The sequence below is a fragment of the Dermacentor albipictus genome, chromosome 3, assembly GCF_038994185.2.
Source record: "Dermacentor albipictus isolate Rhodes 1998 colony chromosome 3, USDA_Dalb.pri_finalv2, whole genome shotgun sequence".
Taxonomy (NCBI): Eukaryota; Metazoa; Arthropoda; class Arachnida; order Ixodida; family Ixodidae; genus Dermacentor; species Dermacentor albipictus.
In genome coordinates, this window is record NC_091823.1 from 18643035 (window position 1) to 18661962 (window position 18928).

Genomic DNA, 18928 nt, shown 5'->3' on the forward strand with positions numbered 1-18928 from the left:
AATAATGGCAAATTCTCTCTTGGTGTGGTCCTCACATTCCTATCTGAAAAAAGAAATGTCAAAAGGAACATGGTGGGACACAAATGCAGAAGTGTACCGGTACATCACTGACACTGAAAGAGTTAAGCTAGATACAGCAGAACTTTGTAAACGTGGGAACTTTAGATTGATCAAAATCGGCAGACTACACTTCACTTAGTTAATCACAGGGGCCTCTTCCACCTCCAATGCACTTCGGTGTAACAAATTTCATATTTCCCATGTTTCATCTGCTGAGTAGCAGAGTTTTCTATGCAGAGAAGCTGGTCAAAACTTCAATTCAGGCCAACCTTCAAGCAAACCAACTACAACAAATTACTCCCTCTCATGTTTTCAACTATGCCTCCGCCAAATGCATTCAGGTGTTGTTTCATGAATCACGTTCAATGCACATAGACTGGATAAATGTTCGTGAGAGTGCTATAAAGACTGGGTTCAGTTTTGTCGGAAAGAGATCTTACACATCATGAAAATGCACTCTGTGACCATAAAGTCACCTAAGGTGCTGTAAGTGTGGAGTTGCGTGCAAGTACATTTGAATAATATGTGTCACTCACTGTTGCAGAAACGCCAGTTCAATGTTGTACATAGCCTGCTGCACATCTTGGTTCACACCACGCAGCGCATGGGCCTGTAAATATGATAGAAGACATATGTGTTAGTTTGACTCCAGTTAATTTGATTTTTTGGTCAATTCAATCTTGGCCGAAGGTCCCGGGCAAATACTGCCAAATGAATCAGCAGTGTTTTGGCTTTTTAACAGCGGAGCTGCTTAAGCTTTCGTTCCGCCGTGCAGCGTTACCAGAAAACTCAGCCCAGCTGTGGGCCGCCTCACGTTGCCTAACAACCACCCATGAGAGAACCGAGCCACGTAACCTCCTTGCACCCCACGCGTGCAGGGTGGAGTTGTGACATCGCAGGTGAGTAAAAACTCGGGCCGGCGTGGTGCACATCTCTCGCCTCCTCTACTCCGTGCGTATGCGCTGCGCTGCTGCCATGGGAAGATCGAAGAAAGTCTGGATGCCCGAAGAAGAAGTGGCTTACCAGGAAGAGCGCCGTACTGCCAAGCGAGAAGCAATGCATTGCCACTGAGCTGATCCGGAACACCAAGCCGAAGCTGCGGGTGAGAAGAGGTGACGCCGTGTCAAGGATCCCGAGTTTCAGTCCAGGGAACGCGAGAGTCGGCGCCTGAATGCTCGACACCGCCGAGAAAGCGATCCCGGCCTGCGACTGCTCGAAAACTTACAGCGTCAAGCCTGCCGAGACACGGGGGGTGTGAATGGCCAATTACTGCATGAATTTCTGGGCATAGAGTTTGGGCACAGTTGTCGCGTCTGGGACCTACAAGGAAGCTCTGTGCATGGCTCAGAGGGACTACGATCGATGCCATCGTGCCAAGGCCACCGCCAACAAGCGTCGTCGCCGAGCCGAGGATCCCAAGTTTCGGGTTAGAGACAATGAACGCTGCCAACTGAATACTTGGCGCCGCCAGAATTGTTTCCGGGCCTGCACGTCACCAAGAGCTTCCAACACCAAGCCCGCAAATCCATGGGAGGTGCGAACGGCCGCTTCCAGCACAAATTCCTTGGCATAGAGTTCGGGCACAGCTGCCATGTCTGTGACCGGCTCTAGTTCGACGTGACTCTCTCCCCGGTGAGCTCTGAGCGGAACTTTGAACAGCAGAGTTTAAGCTTACGAGTGCTTCGCAAAGCCTCCCCCGATGCTACAGACCACGACGACGACCACAAGAACGGTCGGATGTTGAGGACAAGGAACGGATTGATGACGATGACTGGTATTGAAGCACTGCACATATTAAATTGTGATGCACATACTGTGGCTTGTATGTGTGTGTCTTGCTAGGGATTATGTGGCTTATCGACCTCGCAAAAACTTGGCGAAACTTAGCAAATCTTGGCGACACTTAGTATAAGCAGAGTTAAGCCATGCATAACCTCGTAAGACTTAGCAAAACCTAGCAACACTTAGTCTACCTACCCGAGGCATGTATAAGCTAGCAAAACTTAGCAAAACCTAGCAATACTTAGCAAAAGCCAAAACTAGCTCTGCTGTGACCCAGCCTTGCACCCCTAGTGCAAACTGCCCACATTTCTTTTTTCTGAATCTTGTTTAATTAGACCTGCTGATAATTCGACCAATTTCGTCGGTACTGTCAGGGTCGAATTTACAAAAGTTGACTGTAGTACTACATGGTGGCACAAAGTCTAGGACAATACTCAATGCCCTGAAATATATATTCACTGAGTAAAAAGAACTATAAACATAAATTAACATGAATACTCCCTTCAGTCAACAAATCATGATGGACTCTTAATAATTGTATAAGCATTACATAATTTTATTCAAAGGTGCTGCAGACTCCCTCGAAAGAAGGTCGAAGTGGCAGGATGATCCTTTGTGTACTTTCACAAAAGCCCTCCTAATTAGAGAATAATCAGATACTGATTTAGTGAACAGTGAATCATACCTACTTAAAATAAGAAAGGAAGTCAATAATTGGATCAAAGCACATGCACAAACTAATTATTCGCTGTAAGCTTTACGAGGAAAAAGAAAATTTTTCCTTTAAATTACTGATGGAGTGCGGCATGTTGCACATCCTGTCAAACACAACAGCGCTTTCAGTAAAGTGATTGTGTGTAGCAGTATATACTGCAGACTAAAGTGAAGTGGAGTCACAATAGGTAAGCAGGTTAAATTGAGGCCAACTGTAAAGAAATACTGGACGACACAGAATGCCTTATTTCAGATAATTGAGCCTCTGTCGAAAATTTTACACTTTAAATTCAAGTGGGTGCTTCATAAAACGATCGCAAAAATATATGTTTTTCATACCGAAACTGAAAAAAGCGCCGCCATTGCCCTTCACTGGAATTGATGTACTAGACTCTAGAGAACCAGTGCCCAGGTTGCCTGCTTTCCTTGCCTGTATACCGTTCCCATACATCAGCAAACAGGTCTCGCAAGCCAGCTAGCCACAGAGTTATGGTATACTCTGCTAGCGGCTATGTGCATTGTGCCCGTGCCGTTGTGTGCTCGCTATGCTGTTTTAATGAGAAATATTCATCGAGTCAAGCAGGTTTTCTGTATCTGGTTGTCTATGTTTAATGAGAAGAGCCTTGATGCGTTCTGTCTATGCTCGGAGAAGAAGAGTGCATTGGGGGTGACCAAGCTTAAGGCGTGAATATAATCTGGTGTAACGCGGACACAATTTCACGTGTGGTGCAGTTACGCTACGTTAATGAAAATTGGACCCTCTGAAGTCTAACGTGGCTGACGTGGGAATAGAACATGTCCTTCCTCACGCTGGAGCCGCTGGAGCATAATGCATCACGCGCTAGCTTGGCTGACCAGCAGCATGCTGGCCTATATACAGTTTGGGTTCACTAAAGTGAGCGTCTTGAGTTTGAGCCTTCGACAAACAACAAAGCGCTCGTTTGCTGTGCCCTCACTTGTGCTGCGCCAACAACTGATTGCTGCGCTGCTGCAAGTCACGCTTAACACGGAAGGTAAAATTTTAGCAATATTAAGGTCTCCGGCATGATGTATCTGACTTCACTGGCCATTGCCTGGCATGCTGGAAATGCCGGACATGTCGACCAATTGAAATACTAATGCCATCTTTAGTAAAGGATGAGGAGTAGCTGAGGCCCAGCTGTGGGCTTGACACAAAGTGTGTGTAAGCTATGAAGTCACAGTCATACAGGCCCGACTCTGGCGGTGGTAAAGTTTCGCCCATTTCACTCTGGCGGCATTGCATACCTGCACGGCTTTCCGCCGCATCTACACCACGGCCGCCCCATCACATACTCCTTCGAGACAAATGCAGCGTGCGGTTCCTGCGGACAGCGTTGCTGGTATTGTGTCAGAAAGGCTTTTGTTTGTCTATTTCGACGCGTCCGATGCTGAGACGCACGAAATGTCTTTGCTTTTTGTGTGCCAACAGGGCTTACAGTATCTATAGTCATCCTAAGAAAGTGTTTGGCGAGATCTCGCACAGGTAAGTGACTGTGCTCGCGAAATGTAGCTTGTGTAGCTTTGTCAAGTACAGTTTACATGCTTTGTGCACGTTGACTGGTCTGTGTTGCAAGCTGTGGCGCAGTGCATGCTTGCGCTCTGAAAGCTGGGACAGGAAAGATGTGTTCAGCCTTCCTCTACACAGCATTGTGTACTGCACAGCCATCGCTCGTGTTCGAGTACAGTTAGACAATGATATACCGAACTTCAATATAACACAATTACCAATATAATGAAGTATTGAAATTTTCATAACATCTTGTCCATAGAACACCATGTATTTAGAACGTCAACTTAACGAAGCGTGCTTGTATGCGATTTCGATATCATGAAATTTTGCTTCTGCTGAAAAGGAATGCCGAGACAATAAATTTAAACTTCCATGGATGTAAATGGTCAAATGGTTGAATTACAAGCGGCTGCTTGCAAACGCACCTCTCAAATAGCCCATGCTATAAGAGCGAACAATGCAGAAGTGGAGCCGCATCACGTTTCATATGCCCTGTGCACTTTGTGCTTTAAGTGGCTTCTCATGTGTCGCCTTCCTGTGCGAGCAGAGGTAAAGAGGGGTGGTGGGGGAACTCCAGTAACACGATCAAGAATGTGCGAAGTGTGGCTGAGTGCAAGCGCATCAGCGCACACTGCTTTAGAGATAATCTGCGGTGTGCGCAGACCGTGTGGCATCCCGTAAGCTGCCTTACCAGTGGGTGGACAGTGGGCTAGTTTCGGTATTCACAATAAAGTGTCGCCATGACACTCGTAGCCAAAGAAAAATTCAACAACTTTTGCATATGTTGCTCTATCTTTTCAACCCACATAGCAATTAAGTAAAATAATGCAATTATGTGTAGAAATAAAATGTGCCTTTGGCTATTTTCTTTTTCGGCGTCTCATATCTTTATTTAGTTGCTTCATTTGTTGCGCCAACAGGCGGTGCTATCACTCACCGCTTCGGCTGCCATTCTCTTAGTCTGCTCATGCCGCTTTCTATGCACGTGCACCTTTTTTCCTGTGTTCTGCAGTTAAAAATTTCTTCCTGTGCCCGCAAATGTTCTGGCAATGTCGAAAAAACTGAGGAAAGGGCACAAGGCACGCGTCACGGCTGCGTGTTGTGAAGACTCTGGGAGGAACAGTAGAGTGAAATTTTTCAGTTTTCCAGCAGACGAGAGGCAAGCACACTTTTTCTGCAGTTGCTATGAAGGAACAAGCACAGCTATCCCTATCAAAACAGCTATAGGTCGAAACGAAAAATCTTCCACGGTTGTTTGCAAAGGGGTTTGGTTTGGCGCGGTGAGTTTTTCTGCTGTGTTGTAAGAAACTGAAGCTACTTGTTGACAGTTTCACATAGGCCGATTGATGCTAGCCGACATGCAGATGGAAATTTCACTTCATTATATGTGAGTGGTTGCCCTTCATTTCTTCCACGAGTAGAAAACTTGCAATGTATATTTGCCGAAGGTATTCAAATGCTTGCTGCACAAACTGGTTATGCTGGAGAGTATTCCGGTGACCAGTGTTTTGTTGCCATTACAACCTTTGAATGTTTATGAACACGGCAGAGGCTGAAAGAAAAAATCTACTGCGTAGCAGTCACCCATGTGATGACCTAGGTTTGATTCACTTTTCGACCTGTGCCTATAGAAGGACAGAATTTTTTGTCGCTTCTTCACACTCTCAACTTTGGTTTCGCTTTTAGATGTTTTTTAATCATGATTACGCACTATTTTGCCCAATTTTCAGATATGACATGGCGAAATGACGCTAAATGGGGAGTCCTGACGGAGGTGACATGGGAGTAGATGTAGTACGATGGCTACCACCTGTGCTTGGACCACTTCACAGAAAGGGCCCTCACCAACCTGACCAAAACAAGACTGTTGTGGTCAGCTGTGCAACTGTTGCAGTGGAAGAGTGGTCCCTGATCGATGAAGGTAAGGAAAACAAGTCATTAGTGGTTGCAAATCTGTGCTTCTGTAGCTCATTATTTTCGTAGAGAAACCACAGGTCGTTTGTTACGGTGCCGGGTGCCTTGTGGCATTACGCAGCGAAATTTGCTCCGCGTGCGCCAAGAAACCACATACTTGCCAGTTTATTTTTATTGCTTACTCGTCTGTGGTGCGCTATGTTGCCGATTATAGACAAAAATAAAAAGCCGAACAGTTTTCGCTGACAATGAGCGAATTCGCTTTAGTAAAAGGTCACGCTGCGCTTGGCACTACAGCATATGATACGGCGAACACAGTTCTTGCCTCGCGCTGACGCGTTCTCCCCAAGTTTGGTTTGCCGCTTTATAGTAGAAATTCTTCCGGAGCAAAGCTTCCAATGCTCAGTTGACCAGCAGCTTTAAACTATTGGAAGTTAGTTTGCCTCTTATGGGTATTCTGCAGAAAAATTAAGTCAAATATTATGCTCAATTACATAATCTTTAACCCATTGAGGGTCGACGCCGTAAATATACGGCGCCGCGAACAGGTCCGAAAATGGTCGATGCCGTATATTTACGGCGCCGTCTGTACGTTTAAAACGCGCGCTAATTTCCTAACTTTTTCTTGCCTGGAATGTGGTGCTACTATGTGGGAATACATGAAATTTTTTTCTCGCGTCTCTCTCTTTCAGTTTTCGTTCTATAGTTTTTTCTTGCTCCGGCGCGTCTGCTACCGCTCGCGCATTGGCGCGCTCGCGGGCGCGCGGCGGTTAGTTTCGGTTTTGTTCCGCACGCGGTTTCGGCTTCTTTTGCTCGCAAAGCTGATGGCTATCTCCTTCTTGTCACTCAAAGGGTGACCGCCTGTTACCCGCTCGGTTGTTGCTCACAGGGGTCCGCATACGAAGGATGCCGCCGTGCATGCGTTTCCTTTTTTTTGGCCCTTTATTCCGAAGTTGCCTCCCACGTCTGCTCAGGGAAGCAGTACCTAGAGGAGGTGCCATGTCTGCGCCAACACCACTCGGCAGCAAAAATATCGCGAGGACACAAGGTACATGCGCGCTGAGTGCAACAAACCGATCTGCGTGGAGCCATGCTTCAAGAACTACCACACGCTGAAGAAGTATTAGTGCAAAAGGAACATTTGAGACTTGCAAAAAATTTTCGTGTGCGCATTCTTCTTGTGTATTTTTCGCGTGTGCACATTGTGTATAACAATGCGCCAATTTTTTAAAAAATCTTATAACTTTATTTGCTATTTTTTATTGTTTTTCATGAATAAACAGCCCATATATGCCAACGCCAAACATTTTTTTCTCACTTTACGGTCACCCTAGAAAAATTACAGTAATTTTTTTTCGAAATAGCTCCCTCTGAAGAATTTAAATGAGCAATAAAAAAAATCGACCCTGAGTGGTCGCATGTGGCGAAAAAAATCGACCCTCAAAGGGTTAACAAGATGAATCGATCATAAAAACTACCTCTAGGAAACTGATGCCTAGTAGTCCACCTAGTGGACTGTCCATTTCAACTGCCGCTGATTGGCTGGGGCCGCTCGTCTCCTCCTCACTTGCACAGCTCCATCCAATCAGCACATCAGCAGCAGTCGAAATGGACAGTCCACTAGGTGCACTCTTACGGAATACTCCTGCTGTTCTGAGCAGGTTGCCTTAACGTATTGAATGCAGCTGACTTACGTTGCTTTTAAAAAATATTACTCCTTGTTCCAAAGCTACTCATTCAATAATACCTTTGTGCATCACTTTGTCCTTCATTGGCACATGCTTCTCTTGCATTTTCTATTTCTCAACAAAGAAATTTGGCACTATTTGTTGTTATTGTCTTGGAAATGTGCCATTTATGTCTAGATGACGATAGAACAAATGAATTGCATTACAAATTTTATGAAACATCTCCAATATGCTCGAGAGGAATTTTTCAATGAAGCTTTAGTGGTCTTACATATTGTATCGCGAAACAAAATCATATATGAAAAAAAAGCTATACACATTTTCAATATAATTTGCTGAATAGTTATTGGCACATTAGCATCAAGAGAGATGTGCAGAAAATTGAATAGTTATGGCATGGTTTTTGGACAAGCAAGTATACTGGTTGCATTAAATAAAAAATAAAGTTGTTTTTACTGGTATGCGAAAAATGTTAATCTGCTGCTCTTGATAACCTTTTTATTATGCTCAAATAACTGTTGTGACAAATATTGTAGAGTTGTGTGGTACACAGCAAACAAACATGGCCTATGTAGAAACTTGTAGGAAGCTGCCTTATGTATGCATGATCGTAGTACAGAATGCACCCATTTGTACTGAATAATGAGATACTCAGCTCTACATTATTGTGCTGTGTATAGAATGTCTTGCTGTGCGATAGGTTGCTAATAAAAACAGCGAATAAACCCCATTTTTCTGCCTCATGTATTGCCCAAACAAAATAGCCGCATGCCATGGCATGCTGGCTCGCGCATCTTGAACTGAAAAAGACAACTTTTCACACAGATGCGTTGCCTATCAAACGCATAGATGTGTGTACGTCAAGCACATAGAAGACAAGTGAAATGGCATTTCCCCCTCGCACATAAGCAAAACTGTTGCTATAACAGCATGCTTGATTCAAAATTTTTTTTTTCAATTTTGGAGTTCGGCCTAACAAGCACCAGGGGAGAGATTGGCGCTTGTGACGGAATTCACGTTTACCTGGGGGGTGTACCAGCTGACCTAACCATGGAAAATCCCAACAGCTATTCATATGTTTATATGAAAGAAATGTTTAATATTTTTGTTGAATATCAGACAATTCAAAGTTGACAGAAATGCTTATAGATAGGTTAAGAAGTATTCACATGGGGGATTTACAGAGGAAATAAGGAGAAGGGGAGTCTTTTCTGGCTACCGTACTCTTGCCTAACTTTATTTCGGCTAGGTAAAAATCTGCTCTTAGGATATGTTAGGCAAGTGTAGTGTGTTTCAACTGAACTGTTAGTTATCTAACAAATGAATCAATGCACTGACCTCTGCAAGCATGAGCATGTTGTCCAGTCCTGGCAATGGCTCTCCAACAGGGCCCTCGCCACCAGGCTGAGGCAGCTCTGCAGCCTGATAAAGAAGCATAAATATAAGTGACAATAATACAATTATGACTCAGCGAAATACACAGCTGAATCCCACTATGATGCAGTTTTTGCTACAAGGAATGGTTTTCAATTCTCCTAACAACAAGCCAATGGAGGCAATACAGAAAGAGCCCTGAAACAAAAAATACAAGATGGCCTTTTCATTTGAGCAAAGTTTTCAAAGTAATGTAAACCTAAATTCTCCAGCAAAGAAACAAAACTATACATATAAAAAGATTAGACAGAATGAGCGACAGTGAGAAAGAACATATAACCGTGAAGCTCTGTGAACAACAAAAAATTATGAAGAGCGCACCAAGAGAGTTATCACAGCCTGAGAATCCAGTCTCGATGCTGCATGCAATGGCACAGTTGAGCTGCCTGCAGCAATGAGCAGTGACAGCCATGTGCTCATGCAAGCCTCCTGACCCTGAGGTAGGAACACAGCCACAGATGGACATGGTTTTGATTACGATTGCATGATAGTCTGTATGATGATGTCGATGTGGGCATGATGCATCCCAGCATTTTTAGCTAGCTTTTGGACTGGAGTGCAGTACTGCGCTGTATGACAGCACGCCTCTACAGTAGAGGTCAGGGCCGGGATAACGTAATGATTCTGTCCCAATCCTATTCCTTTTCATTCTTCATCAGCAGTCTAAACATCACTTTGGCTACATTGTCAACACTGTTGGCTGACCGTTAACAGTGGATGATAAAAATGGAATACAATCGAGCAAATGGAATGCATACATTAACTAAATCAGTGCACATGTACATCCTTTTCGACATGCTCTCCAGCAGGCTAGTGCTCGAAGGTGGACTGCTTGCACCTTCACCACAGATTGTAGCAGGCATTCTCAAGTGAACACACTTGTGTGCATTGCAAGGCAGATTGCTGCATTTGCGCAAGCTTGTGTGGGATCCCCTGATGCTTCAAACAAACTTTTTGTCTATTTGTGGGCTCACAGTGCCATTAGCTTAGCACTCTGAATTGTGATAGGTTGAAACATGTAGCGCCCTACAAAGTGTCCAAAGCAATAACTCATCTTAAGGTTGAGGTGATTGTTGAAGCTATCAATGACTGAAGCAAATAGTCAAATGATTAGTAAAGCAATTAATGATCTGCCTTCCTACCTACCCAAATGCCAAGGCTGCTTCCCTCAAATGGCTGCAGAGTACGAATGCTGCTAACCTTCACTGAAATGGGACTGTTCTATGGAAAAAGGCCAAAGGTCGAGCTGCCATTATGGATGGGTCATAAAGGACTTAATTTAAGTGAAGCAATGGATGGCTATCACATTTCAAAGAATGAAATAGCCTCATTTTCCCAACGTTTGTGGGGAAAGCTGCAGCACCTACACACATTTTGTTGAGGAATGGAGGAAGTATACCAGTGCGTCAACAATACAAAGACAATTTTCACAGCTTCGATGAACCTTGCCTCATGTTTTAGTATAAGGTGCTTTTAATGAATACATTTGCCATGGCGGCACACACCCAGTGCATCTGCAACACAGCCTGCTAAGTCAGGTTGCTGTCCATGAGGAACGTTTGTGATGTGGGTTCGATTCCGCTCAGCATCGAAGAGGTTTAAGGGATCTTTTTCGTCATTGTAGAATGGCACATTCCCAGTCGCACATACCTAGTTACCCTAGTTGCTGTGAAAGGCATTCAGTGAATAGCAGCATACACCTACCGGCACATACACAGTGACCCAATTTTTCTTTTACATGTATTTAGATACGAGCACCCGAATTAACGCTTCCTCTTGAGAGGAAGCTTTGGCTCAGGTGCTCTTATCTAAATACATGTAAAAGGAGAATTGGTTTTTCTCAGTAACCACTGCACCAAATTTGGCGAGAGTTGTTGCATTCTAAAGAAAAACCTAAAATCTAGTGGCTGTTGGCTTTGAATTTTTTTATTCAGGCCGTCAATTCTTTATAAAAAATTGGAAAAAATCGACAATTTTCAGCAAACAAAACAATCAAGTTTACAACTCTGTAACTCAGCAACGAAAAATGGTACCTCAATTCTGTGAATTGCATTTAATAGTAAATTTAAAGAGGACTAAATTGATATGTTACACATGAATCTCAAAAAATTTAGCAATATGGAAATACAGCTTCTGCAGAACCTTTGTAAACACCGTAACAAATTCACGTAATATATAAATTTACATATCGAATTTGTCCACTTTTAATGATGTAATGGATGCCGTTTACAGAACCACAACATTGGTTCTTGATGCAGTGCTATTCATTTGTAAACATTGTGCTTCAATTTTTTCTTAAACGTCCGAATTATTGAAAATCTTTTTAACAAAATTCAGGCCCTAAATCGAAATTCTGCTTCCAACAGTGACTAGAATTTAACTTTCTTTCTCAAGTGCAACAAATTTCATTAATATCGGTCTAGGTGTTATCTCAGAAAAACGTTCTTGTGTTTTACATGTACTTGAATAGGCCGCATCGTAGTTCGGCCCGAGCTAAAGTTTCCTCTTAAGAGTGGAACGCGATAGCATTTAATAAACCCTGAGTGTTTCTTATGCTTCTTGACAACTGCAGCTTATATAACCGTAATGTGTACCAAGAAACGTTGACGGCTAATGTTATGCACGAAGGCGAGCTTTGTGGTTCTTTTTTTTGATGGTGTGCAAGGAACCGAGGGGGCTGTGCCATTCCTGCCAAGACAGACCTCAAACAGCAGCTGGAAAACACTATCACGTTGAAAGGGGTTTGTGTTGGAGTTTCCGCATAACAGAATTATGTTTTCTCGTATATTCAAATTACACTCCAATGCTATCATGTTTGTAGGTTGTGTGTAAGCCATACGTAACATTTTTCTAAGTATTTTACTTCAAGAAATTCAATTAGTTCAGTAACTTCCTTGTGCCACATGAAGGGCCTGCATAGTTTTGTATGCGTGGTTTAAAATTATTTTTGCCGAAGCGACGTCCGATGCCTGATGCCGGAACACCGACACCGGATTTTCTGCGACATGGGGCCCTCGATGCTATCGCGTTACAGCAGTCTAGCAGATGCACAACTCTTCGACATCATATCTTTGGCCAGTGGCTCTGTTCCCCACTTCTTCGACGACACTGATAACATGCTACACACTGTAAAGGACTGCGTTGAGCACAGCTTTTATGACTCGAGTGTTGTGGTTGAGACGTCTTTGAACCACCGTTTGAGGCTCAATTGATACAGTGTGCATTCCAGACAAAGTTCAATGGTGAAATTGTGAAGGAACCCCGCAATCGGCCATTTCTCAAGCATGGTACCATTTCTACTATATTTCTGGACACTCCGAAGTACTTGCTGCCAAAGAAGCGGAAAAAACACAATTTTTGTGACCAGGTACTTGACATGCCAAAGCAAAGACAACCTAGTTCTTCCCAAAATGAAGCGGCAGAAAAGTACACCGTAGACGAGGACGGCCATATGCCGGTGAGGTTGCGGATGCAAATAATGCAGAACAAACCTTTTTGAGACTCAAAATTCTCTCATCTTGGTAAGAAATTGTTCTCCCAGACAGCAAATATATATTTGTGCCTGCTGAGTGCCAAATTGATGCCGCAGAGCCCAAAAGCAAACTAGCAGCGAGTAAGCTCATCAGCGTTGTAGCATGATTCAAGTAAAGAGGGGCAAGAGGACTGCAATAACAAAAGTACACTTGAGAGGGAAAAGTTGACAACTGTGATTTGCAGACAACTGTGCTTCATTCAATGGAAAATTACCTTAGAAATCTGCCTTGGTTTCAGGCCTACATAATAATTTTGCAATGTTTCTTTAGTGCCAACATTTTCATGACAGCATCTATAAATCTGTACAGCACAAGTGAAACGTCTGCTACATGTGTGGCACTGAAACACGCTGTGCATGACAGGCTGAGTATCACATTTGCTTCTAATCATGTGTTTCTAGTCTGACATGGAGCTTATTTACAAAGAGGGCAAACACACGAAGTAGGTTAGACGAAATAAAACAACTGAGTTGGCAAGAAGTACTTCGATATGCCCTCCTATTTCCACCTTGCTTAATACAAATTCTTGCTCACCACTTTCTTCCTTCGTTATGCGAATGAAATATATTTTTTTCTATGCTAACTGTGACTATGTTCTCCCTTATTTTTTTCTTATTCTGCTGCTGCAGATACACATTGCTTAAACTTTTCCCCAAGTTCCGATATATATGCACACAAACTCTTATTTCTGCTACTAATTTTCGAATTTCTTATTTATCAAAGCATTAATATTTATTTTTGCATAAAAATGTTTCAAATAAACATGGGACACAAGGATTCCCACAATTTCCACGTCTGGCTTGCGTATCTTGCTTTGCATGCAAGGCCCGAGCTGCACGTGATCTGCACCAGCCAATCTTTAAATTGTGTTGTCTTTAAGTAATGCGCAATGCATGACGATGCACAAGTTATGCCTACTGGACGATGTATTTTGAGCACACCTGCAGCGAACAGTGCCACCTCGGGGCGTCATTGAGGAGAGGGTCTGCTCTCGGCCCATGCACGGTACGCTTCCCAGTATTCTAGTACACCATAATGAAAGGGAAGGGAAGAAGCTTCAACATGCGAGCGCGGGCTTTTGCAAGAGATAACAAAACTTCAGATGGTGGAGAACGTTTCCTTGAGCTGTGGCTTCACAGCAGTGTGCGTGGCACTGATGTGAAGCCACGCCTCAACGTGAAATTTGCATATAGTCTTATGACCTCTGACTTTACTGCTACATATTTCAAATTTTTGGTGTGTGTTATATGCATAAAAATACGGTACACACACATGCTCTGCAATGCCCCAAATACGCAATCATGCAATCAGTGTTATCACATGGGATCTGCATGTTCACTTACCCCGAGTGCGGTCCAACAAACCAAGCCACTGATGAAAACACGCACCCTTGTCCAGTTAGTGTGACTTCAAGTTGCTACTGTGGAGTTCCACCGCTGGCAGAACTCCAGAGGAGACTAGACAGGAATCCATACTCTGCTACTATGACCGTTAATCTAGCCTGTGCATCTCATCTTCCGCTCAATCGCCATTAATGTCTACGAGCACAAACATACTGACAGCGACCATCCGAGAATGGCTTGTCACCAGCCACTTTGCCGGCTGCCCTGCTTAGGCCCCAAAATTAGCATACTGCACTTGTGCGCTTGGTATATGTGGGCGATGACTGCAATTGGAGACCACGATGCGCCGCTGTCATTGTGAAAACTCAGGAAAATAAAATTTACCTTCTGTGAAGGCAAATTCTACACGTCTTGTTTTTTCTAATTGCAAGTGTGGGGGCATGCTATATTTTTCTATTATAAATCGGGCACATGTTACATTAGGTGCACTTTTATTTTCTTACTTTAAATCCACAAAAATTGGGTTTGCATTTGATTTGGTGGCACGTTAGATTCATGCAAATAAAGTATCTGTTACAATAAAAACACCACAATCCAAAATTTGCGCTGGTACTGCTTTAACAAAGCCTATAACAAGGTGCGCAAAGAGAATTCATAAGAAATTTTGAACAGATGCACAAACTGATCAAAGATATCAGTATTTACAAAGGGGTGAAAAACAGTGCTCTTGAACACTCACCGGAGCTGAAACTGTTGTGTCTTTCTCTGGCCAAGTCTGCTCAAACACAGGCTCTATTGGTCTGGCCAAAGCTGCTTGATCCTAGAGGTAAGAATGCCAACTAAGCTGTACATCACGCATATGGGATGTCCATAAAGTAATACAGCCAGCCAGAACAATAAAAATAATGATAGTTCCAAAAGGAGTGTACCACAGCAATAATGACTACACTGTGTGTGTTTTTTTTTTGTATATAACGAGAATGCAATGAGGAGAATTGTACGAACCTCATTGGAGCCGCAGTCCCGCTCTGCTACCATTTGCTCGGCAGGAGCCTAAGAGAAGGGATGACGGCAATATATATGTGGTGCAACGGAGCTTTCACCACAGTGCCGCAATTTTGTAGCAATACCTTTTCTGGTGCTATTCATTCTTGTGCTTCATCAGTGGTCAGAGCAATGCTCTGCCTGTGTTATCCATGGGATTAGTCCGCCGTGAAAAGTGGATGATAACAGTGGCATAGAATCAAGCAGAAGGCATTGCTACAAAATTGTGACCCACACTTCTTTAAGCTATGCAACCATGTGAAGCATTCAAGTTTCAAGTAAACTACTTCACTCTTTTGCTTTAGCATGCCTATTATGACAATTTCTATGTAGTTGCAACTAACTATAAATTATAGCACTACTAAGCAGGTGGCAACAGCATAATGCCAAAGAAGAATTAAGACATTATTATAAAAACATAGTTGGGGCATAAGTAAACCAGAATGAGTGAAGGTTAAAAGGTAATGCAGAGCACTGGGAGAAGTTCTCACCATGCAGTAAAGTTGATGATGACTGGTTTTGATGATAATGGTCATAGGTGACAAAAAGAAAAAAAGGCTATATATTATGTGATGGCGATGACAACTTATAGTGCTTAATATTCCAAGCCAACACACCAGCTGTAAAAAAACCCTTTAGTGGCGAGCTCCAGATTAATTTTGACTACAAGGGGTTCTTTTATGTGGACCCAATGCCTGGTACATAAAGATTTTTGCATTCCACTTTTACCAGAATGCGACCATGGCAGCCAGGAATCGAACCCATGACTTTGTGCCCAGCAGCAAAACATTACTACTATTAAGCAATTGCAACAGGTTTAAAGGGACACTAAAGAGAAAAATGATTTAAACTGCGTTAATTAAATTACCATTCCACAATAGCAAAAGAGGCACTCTCACTGCAAGAAGATGCTTGGTAAGTGAGAAAAGACGAAAAAAACAAAAGACCAGCATGACATAACGTCATTGATTTTGACGACAACTGCTTGGGCCTAGTTAAATTTGGGCATGCTCGTGATTTCTGGCGCACATCTCGGCCGTAGCTGCGCATGGCTGTAAGTGTGGCTGAGCGTATATGCAGCCACGCACCCTGTTTTAGAGGTAATCTGCCGTGTGTGGAAAGAGTGGGGGTGCCGAGATGGCATGGCATCATGTAAGCTGTCTTTCCGCGCATTTAGAATTGGAAGTTGCGTAATCTCGAGTTTTGGTGACTCGGAGCAAGAGGCAGACGAAGCATTCACTCCCCGCTGCCGGCGCTTTTCACGATAGCATCGTCCCAGTGCAGGAGATACTATCAGCCACGAGATGGAGTGCACACGAAAGCATGGCTGGCTTCGCTTAATTCATACCGCCGATGTGAAGATATCGTCTGTGTGGCTTAAAACCATATCATTCGTCACCGACCCCCAAATTCATCAAAATGAATTGTTTTCTTATTCAAACTTGCTTTTCTTTTATTGCCTGATAATTCAGAAAATTCTGAGGCCCTTTCCCGTGCAAGATAAATAGGTCGGTGACTGTACTTATTTGCACAAAAGGTAGAATTTCGATAAAACGAAGCAAATTGCCAATTTTACCCACTTTGTTATATTGTGGTTCAACTGTGTGTGTGTGTGTGTGTGTGTGTGTGCGTGTGTATGCGTGCGTGTGTGCGCACGTGCATGCGTGCGTGTGTGCGTGCGTGTGTGTATATATATTGTTAGAGAAAACGGCTGTTCATTATTCGAAAACTATTCAATATTCGATTCGATTCACTTCTGGAACTATTTGATTCGTATTCAATTTGGTCTCAAAAATCTCTATTTGCACACCCCGGAATTTTGATGAACTTTACTGAAAAACAATGGCCAGAATACGAAACAATGTTTTGTAAACCAAGACGTCATACTGACGTACTGCCACAGAGGGTTTCGGTGTGAAATTCAAAACTGAAACTTTGAGCGCAATTTTTTCTTCTAATAACCCACCTACTACTGCAAGATCTGCAAAGGTAGAGTCATTCAAGAATTTAATTAATCTAAACTCATTCATTGTTTCACTTTAGCATTCATTTCATGAAGGTGTTCTGATGAATGAAGTTCAAGTCTGTGTAGGTCCAGTGGAGATAACTAGAACAGCAGCAAGACAAGGAAACGGAATGCAATCAGAATGCCAGACCCACTCACAGCTCTCTCTATGGAAGCAGCGGACATTGTGGAAAGCTGGGGAGGCTGGCCGTCGGAGCTGCAGAGTGGCTTGGCCCTCTTGCGTGCTGTAACTGCCGCCAGAGGCCTCGAAATGTTCTTGTCAAAGGTGGAGTCTGACAGGGTTTCCTAGAGAATCAACGAAATGTGGAAAACGAAGTTGGATGTTGCTCGAAAGCAACACACAATTTTCAATGTGCGCTCAAACACATCATTAAAGGACAACTAAAACAAGACTGGCAAGAAACTTTTTTTAAAGGAATCCTTTCCTCATACAGAAAAAGTGCAAAGTTCATCCAAGTGAGCCGAGTAAGTTTTCTTGAATAAAGTGCACTATTACCTGTGAGGAGAGACAGTGAACTGGCAACAAGACAGTGAACTGGCAACACTACACACACTGCAAACCGTGCTATTTGCCCCTTCAAATGCTTACACCAGCCTATCAGTGTAGTTGTGGGTGCAAATGGTAAGCACATCTTCATGAGACAGCCAGAGTATCGCTTTCCCATGTCCATGCTGGGCTTTTATCTGCTAAAGATACGAATGTTACAAGTTGCTAAGTGGCATTCAATATGCCATGCTTATGAGCAAACCCTGCAATGTAACAATTCACAGCATTGTTGCATCCTGATCAATGCTGATAAAGCAATATGCTTCATGCTGCATTTACATGCACACCAAATAAACAATAAGAAAGTCTGTTAGATATTCTGTGGATATAATGCAGGCACACGGGAAACACAATACTTGTATTTACTTTTATGTGAGAGCGCTACAGCTGCAATATGAGCACACATTGAGCGCACGTTGTCGCATACCAGTTTTGGTTATTTGAATAAAGTTACTGTAGAATTGAATTGTATTGAAATGAGGTGTTGACATTTCAGCATGGCAATGTCAACACTGGACATTTTCTTGCTGTTTTAGGTTATGAGCATATGACAATGGTAGCCCACAATGTTACTTTACCTACATATCTGCTTCTGTGAAACCTGCACCCAGTGCTGAAGACCGTAATCTAGGCAGCCAACAAGAATTATTTGTTACTGGATATATTCACCATTACCAACTGATTTTCAAATTTTAAGCTGTTGCGAACCCATCAATAGTCAAGAGATCTCCTTGCACAGCTTAGTTTTATTTTATGCAGAAACATGTAGTGCAGCAAAGAAAACATCAAGCTTAAAGTCATGGCATAGGTGATGTGGCATTTCAGTTTGTGGTTTATACATATTTCAGTTAAGTTAAATTCCTTAACCAGTACACTAGGCCCAAGTGAAAGTAAAGGTAACTGAAGTTGCGTGCCTAGAATAAAGGTTTTAGAAAACACAAGTTCACTTGTAAAGGTTGCTGCAGCATGCCTGCCAAACATTTCATTTCACCCGATCCTTTAGCAGCTACTTGTCAATGCCATATTTTAAGAGGAATCTCTGCAGAGCCATTTGAGTTCCCTCGAAGACAGCAAAGGATCCATTAGTCCAATGAGTAACTACGCCAAGATCAATTTAGTATTCAGCTATGCAATAAGAAAAGGGTTCACCTCAATCCGGGAACGGCTGTCAGTTGCAAATTCTACGCTAGCCACAAGGTCAGGTGACGACTCGGAGGCGCCTCTTTGAAACATGAGGTGGTGGTCGCCATTTCGTGCACGGTTCTCTTTGGGGATGTTGCTTTTTGTTGACGATGGAACCTGTTGAAGCAGT

At 43.1% G+C, this 18928-nt stretch overlaps 1 protein-coding gene across 7 annotated transcripts in view; it reads right to left on the reverse strand.

Moving 5' to 3' along the window:
* The window catches only part of LOC135896952 (pericentriolar material 1 protein-like), a 115490-nt gene that overhangs the window by 13986 nt on the left and 82576 nt on the right, over window positions 1-18928 (reverse strand). For all 7 annotated transcript variants that reach the window (XM_070535176.1, XM_070535174.1, XM_070535177.1 and 4 more), the window contains 6 exons: window positions 18766-18915; window positions 17208-17354; window positions 15005-15052; window positions 14739-14819; window positions 9028-9111; window positions 597-670 (listed from right to left, as the gene is read on the reverse strand). In XM_070535176.1, coding sequence (XP_070391277.1) covers window positions 597-670; window positions 9028-9111; window positions 14739-14819; window positions 15005-15052; window positions 17208-17354; window positions 18766-18915 — 584 coding nt within the window. The remainder of the gene's footprint in view (window positions 1-596; window positions 671-9027; window positions 9112-14738; window positions 14820-15004; window positions 15053-17207; window positions 17355-18765; window positions 18916-18928) is intronic.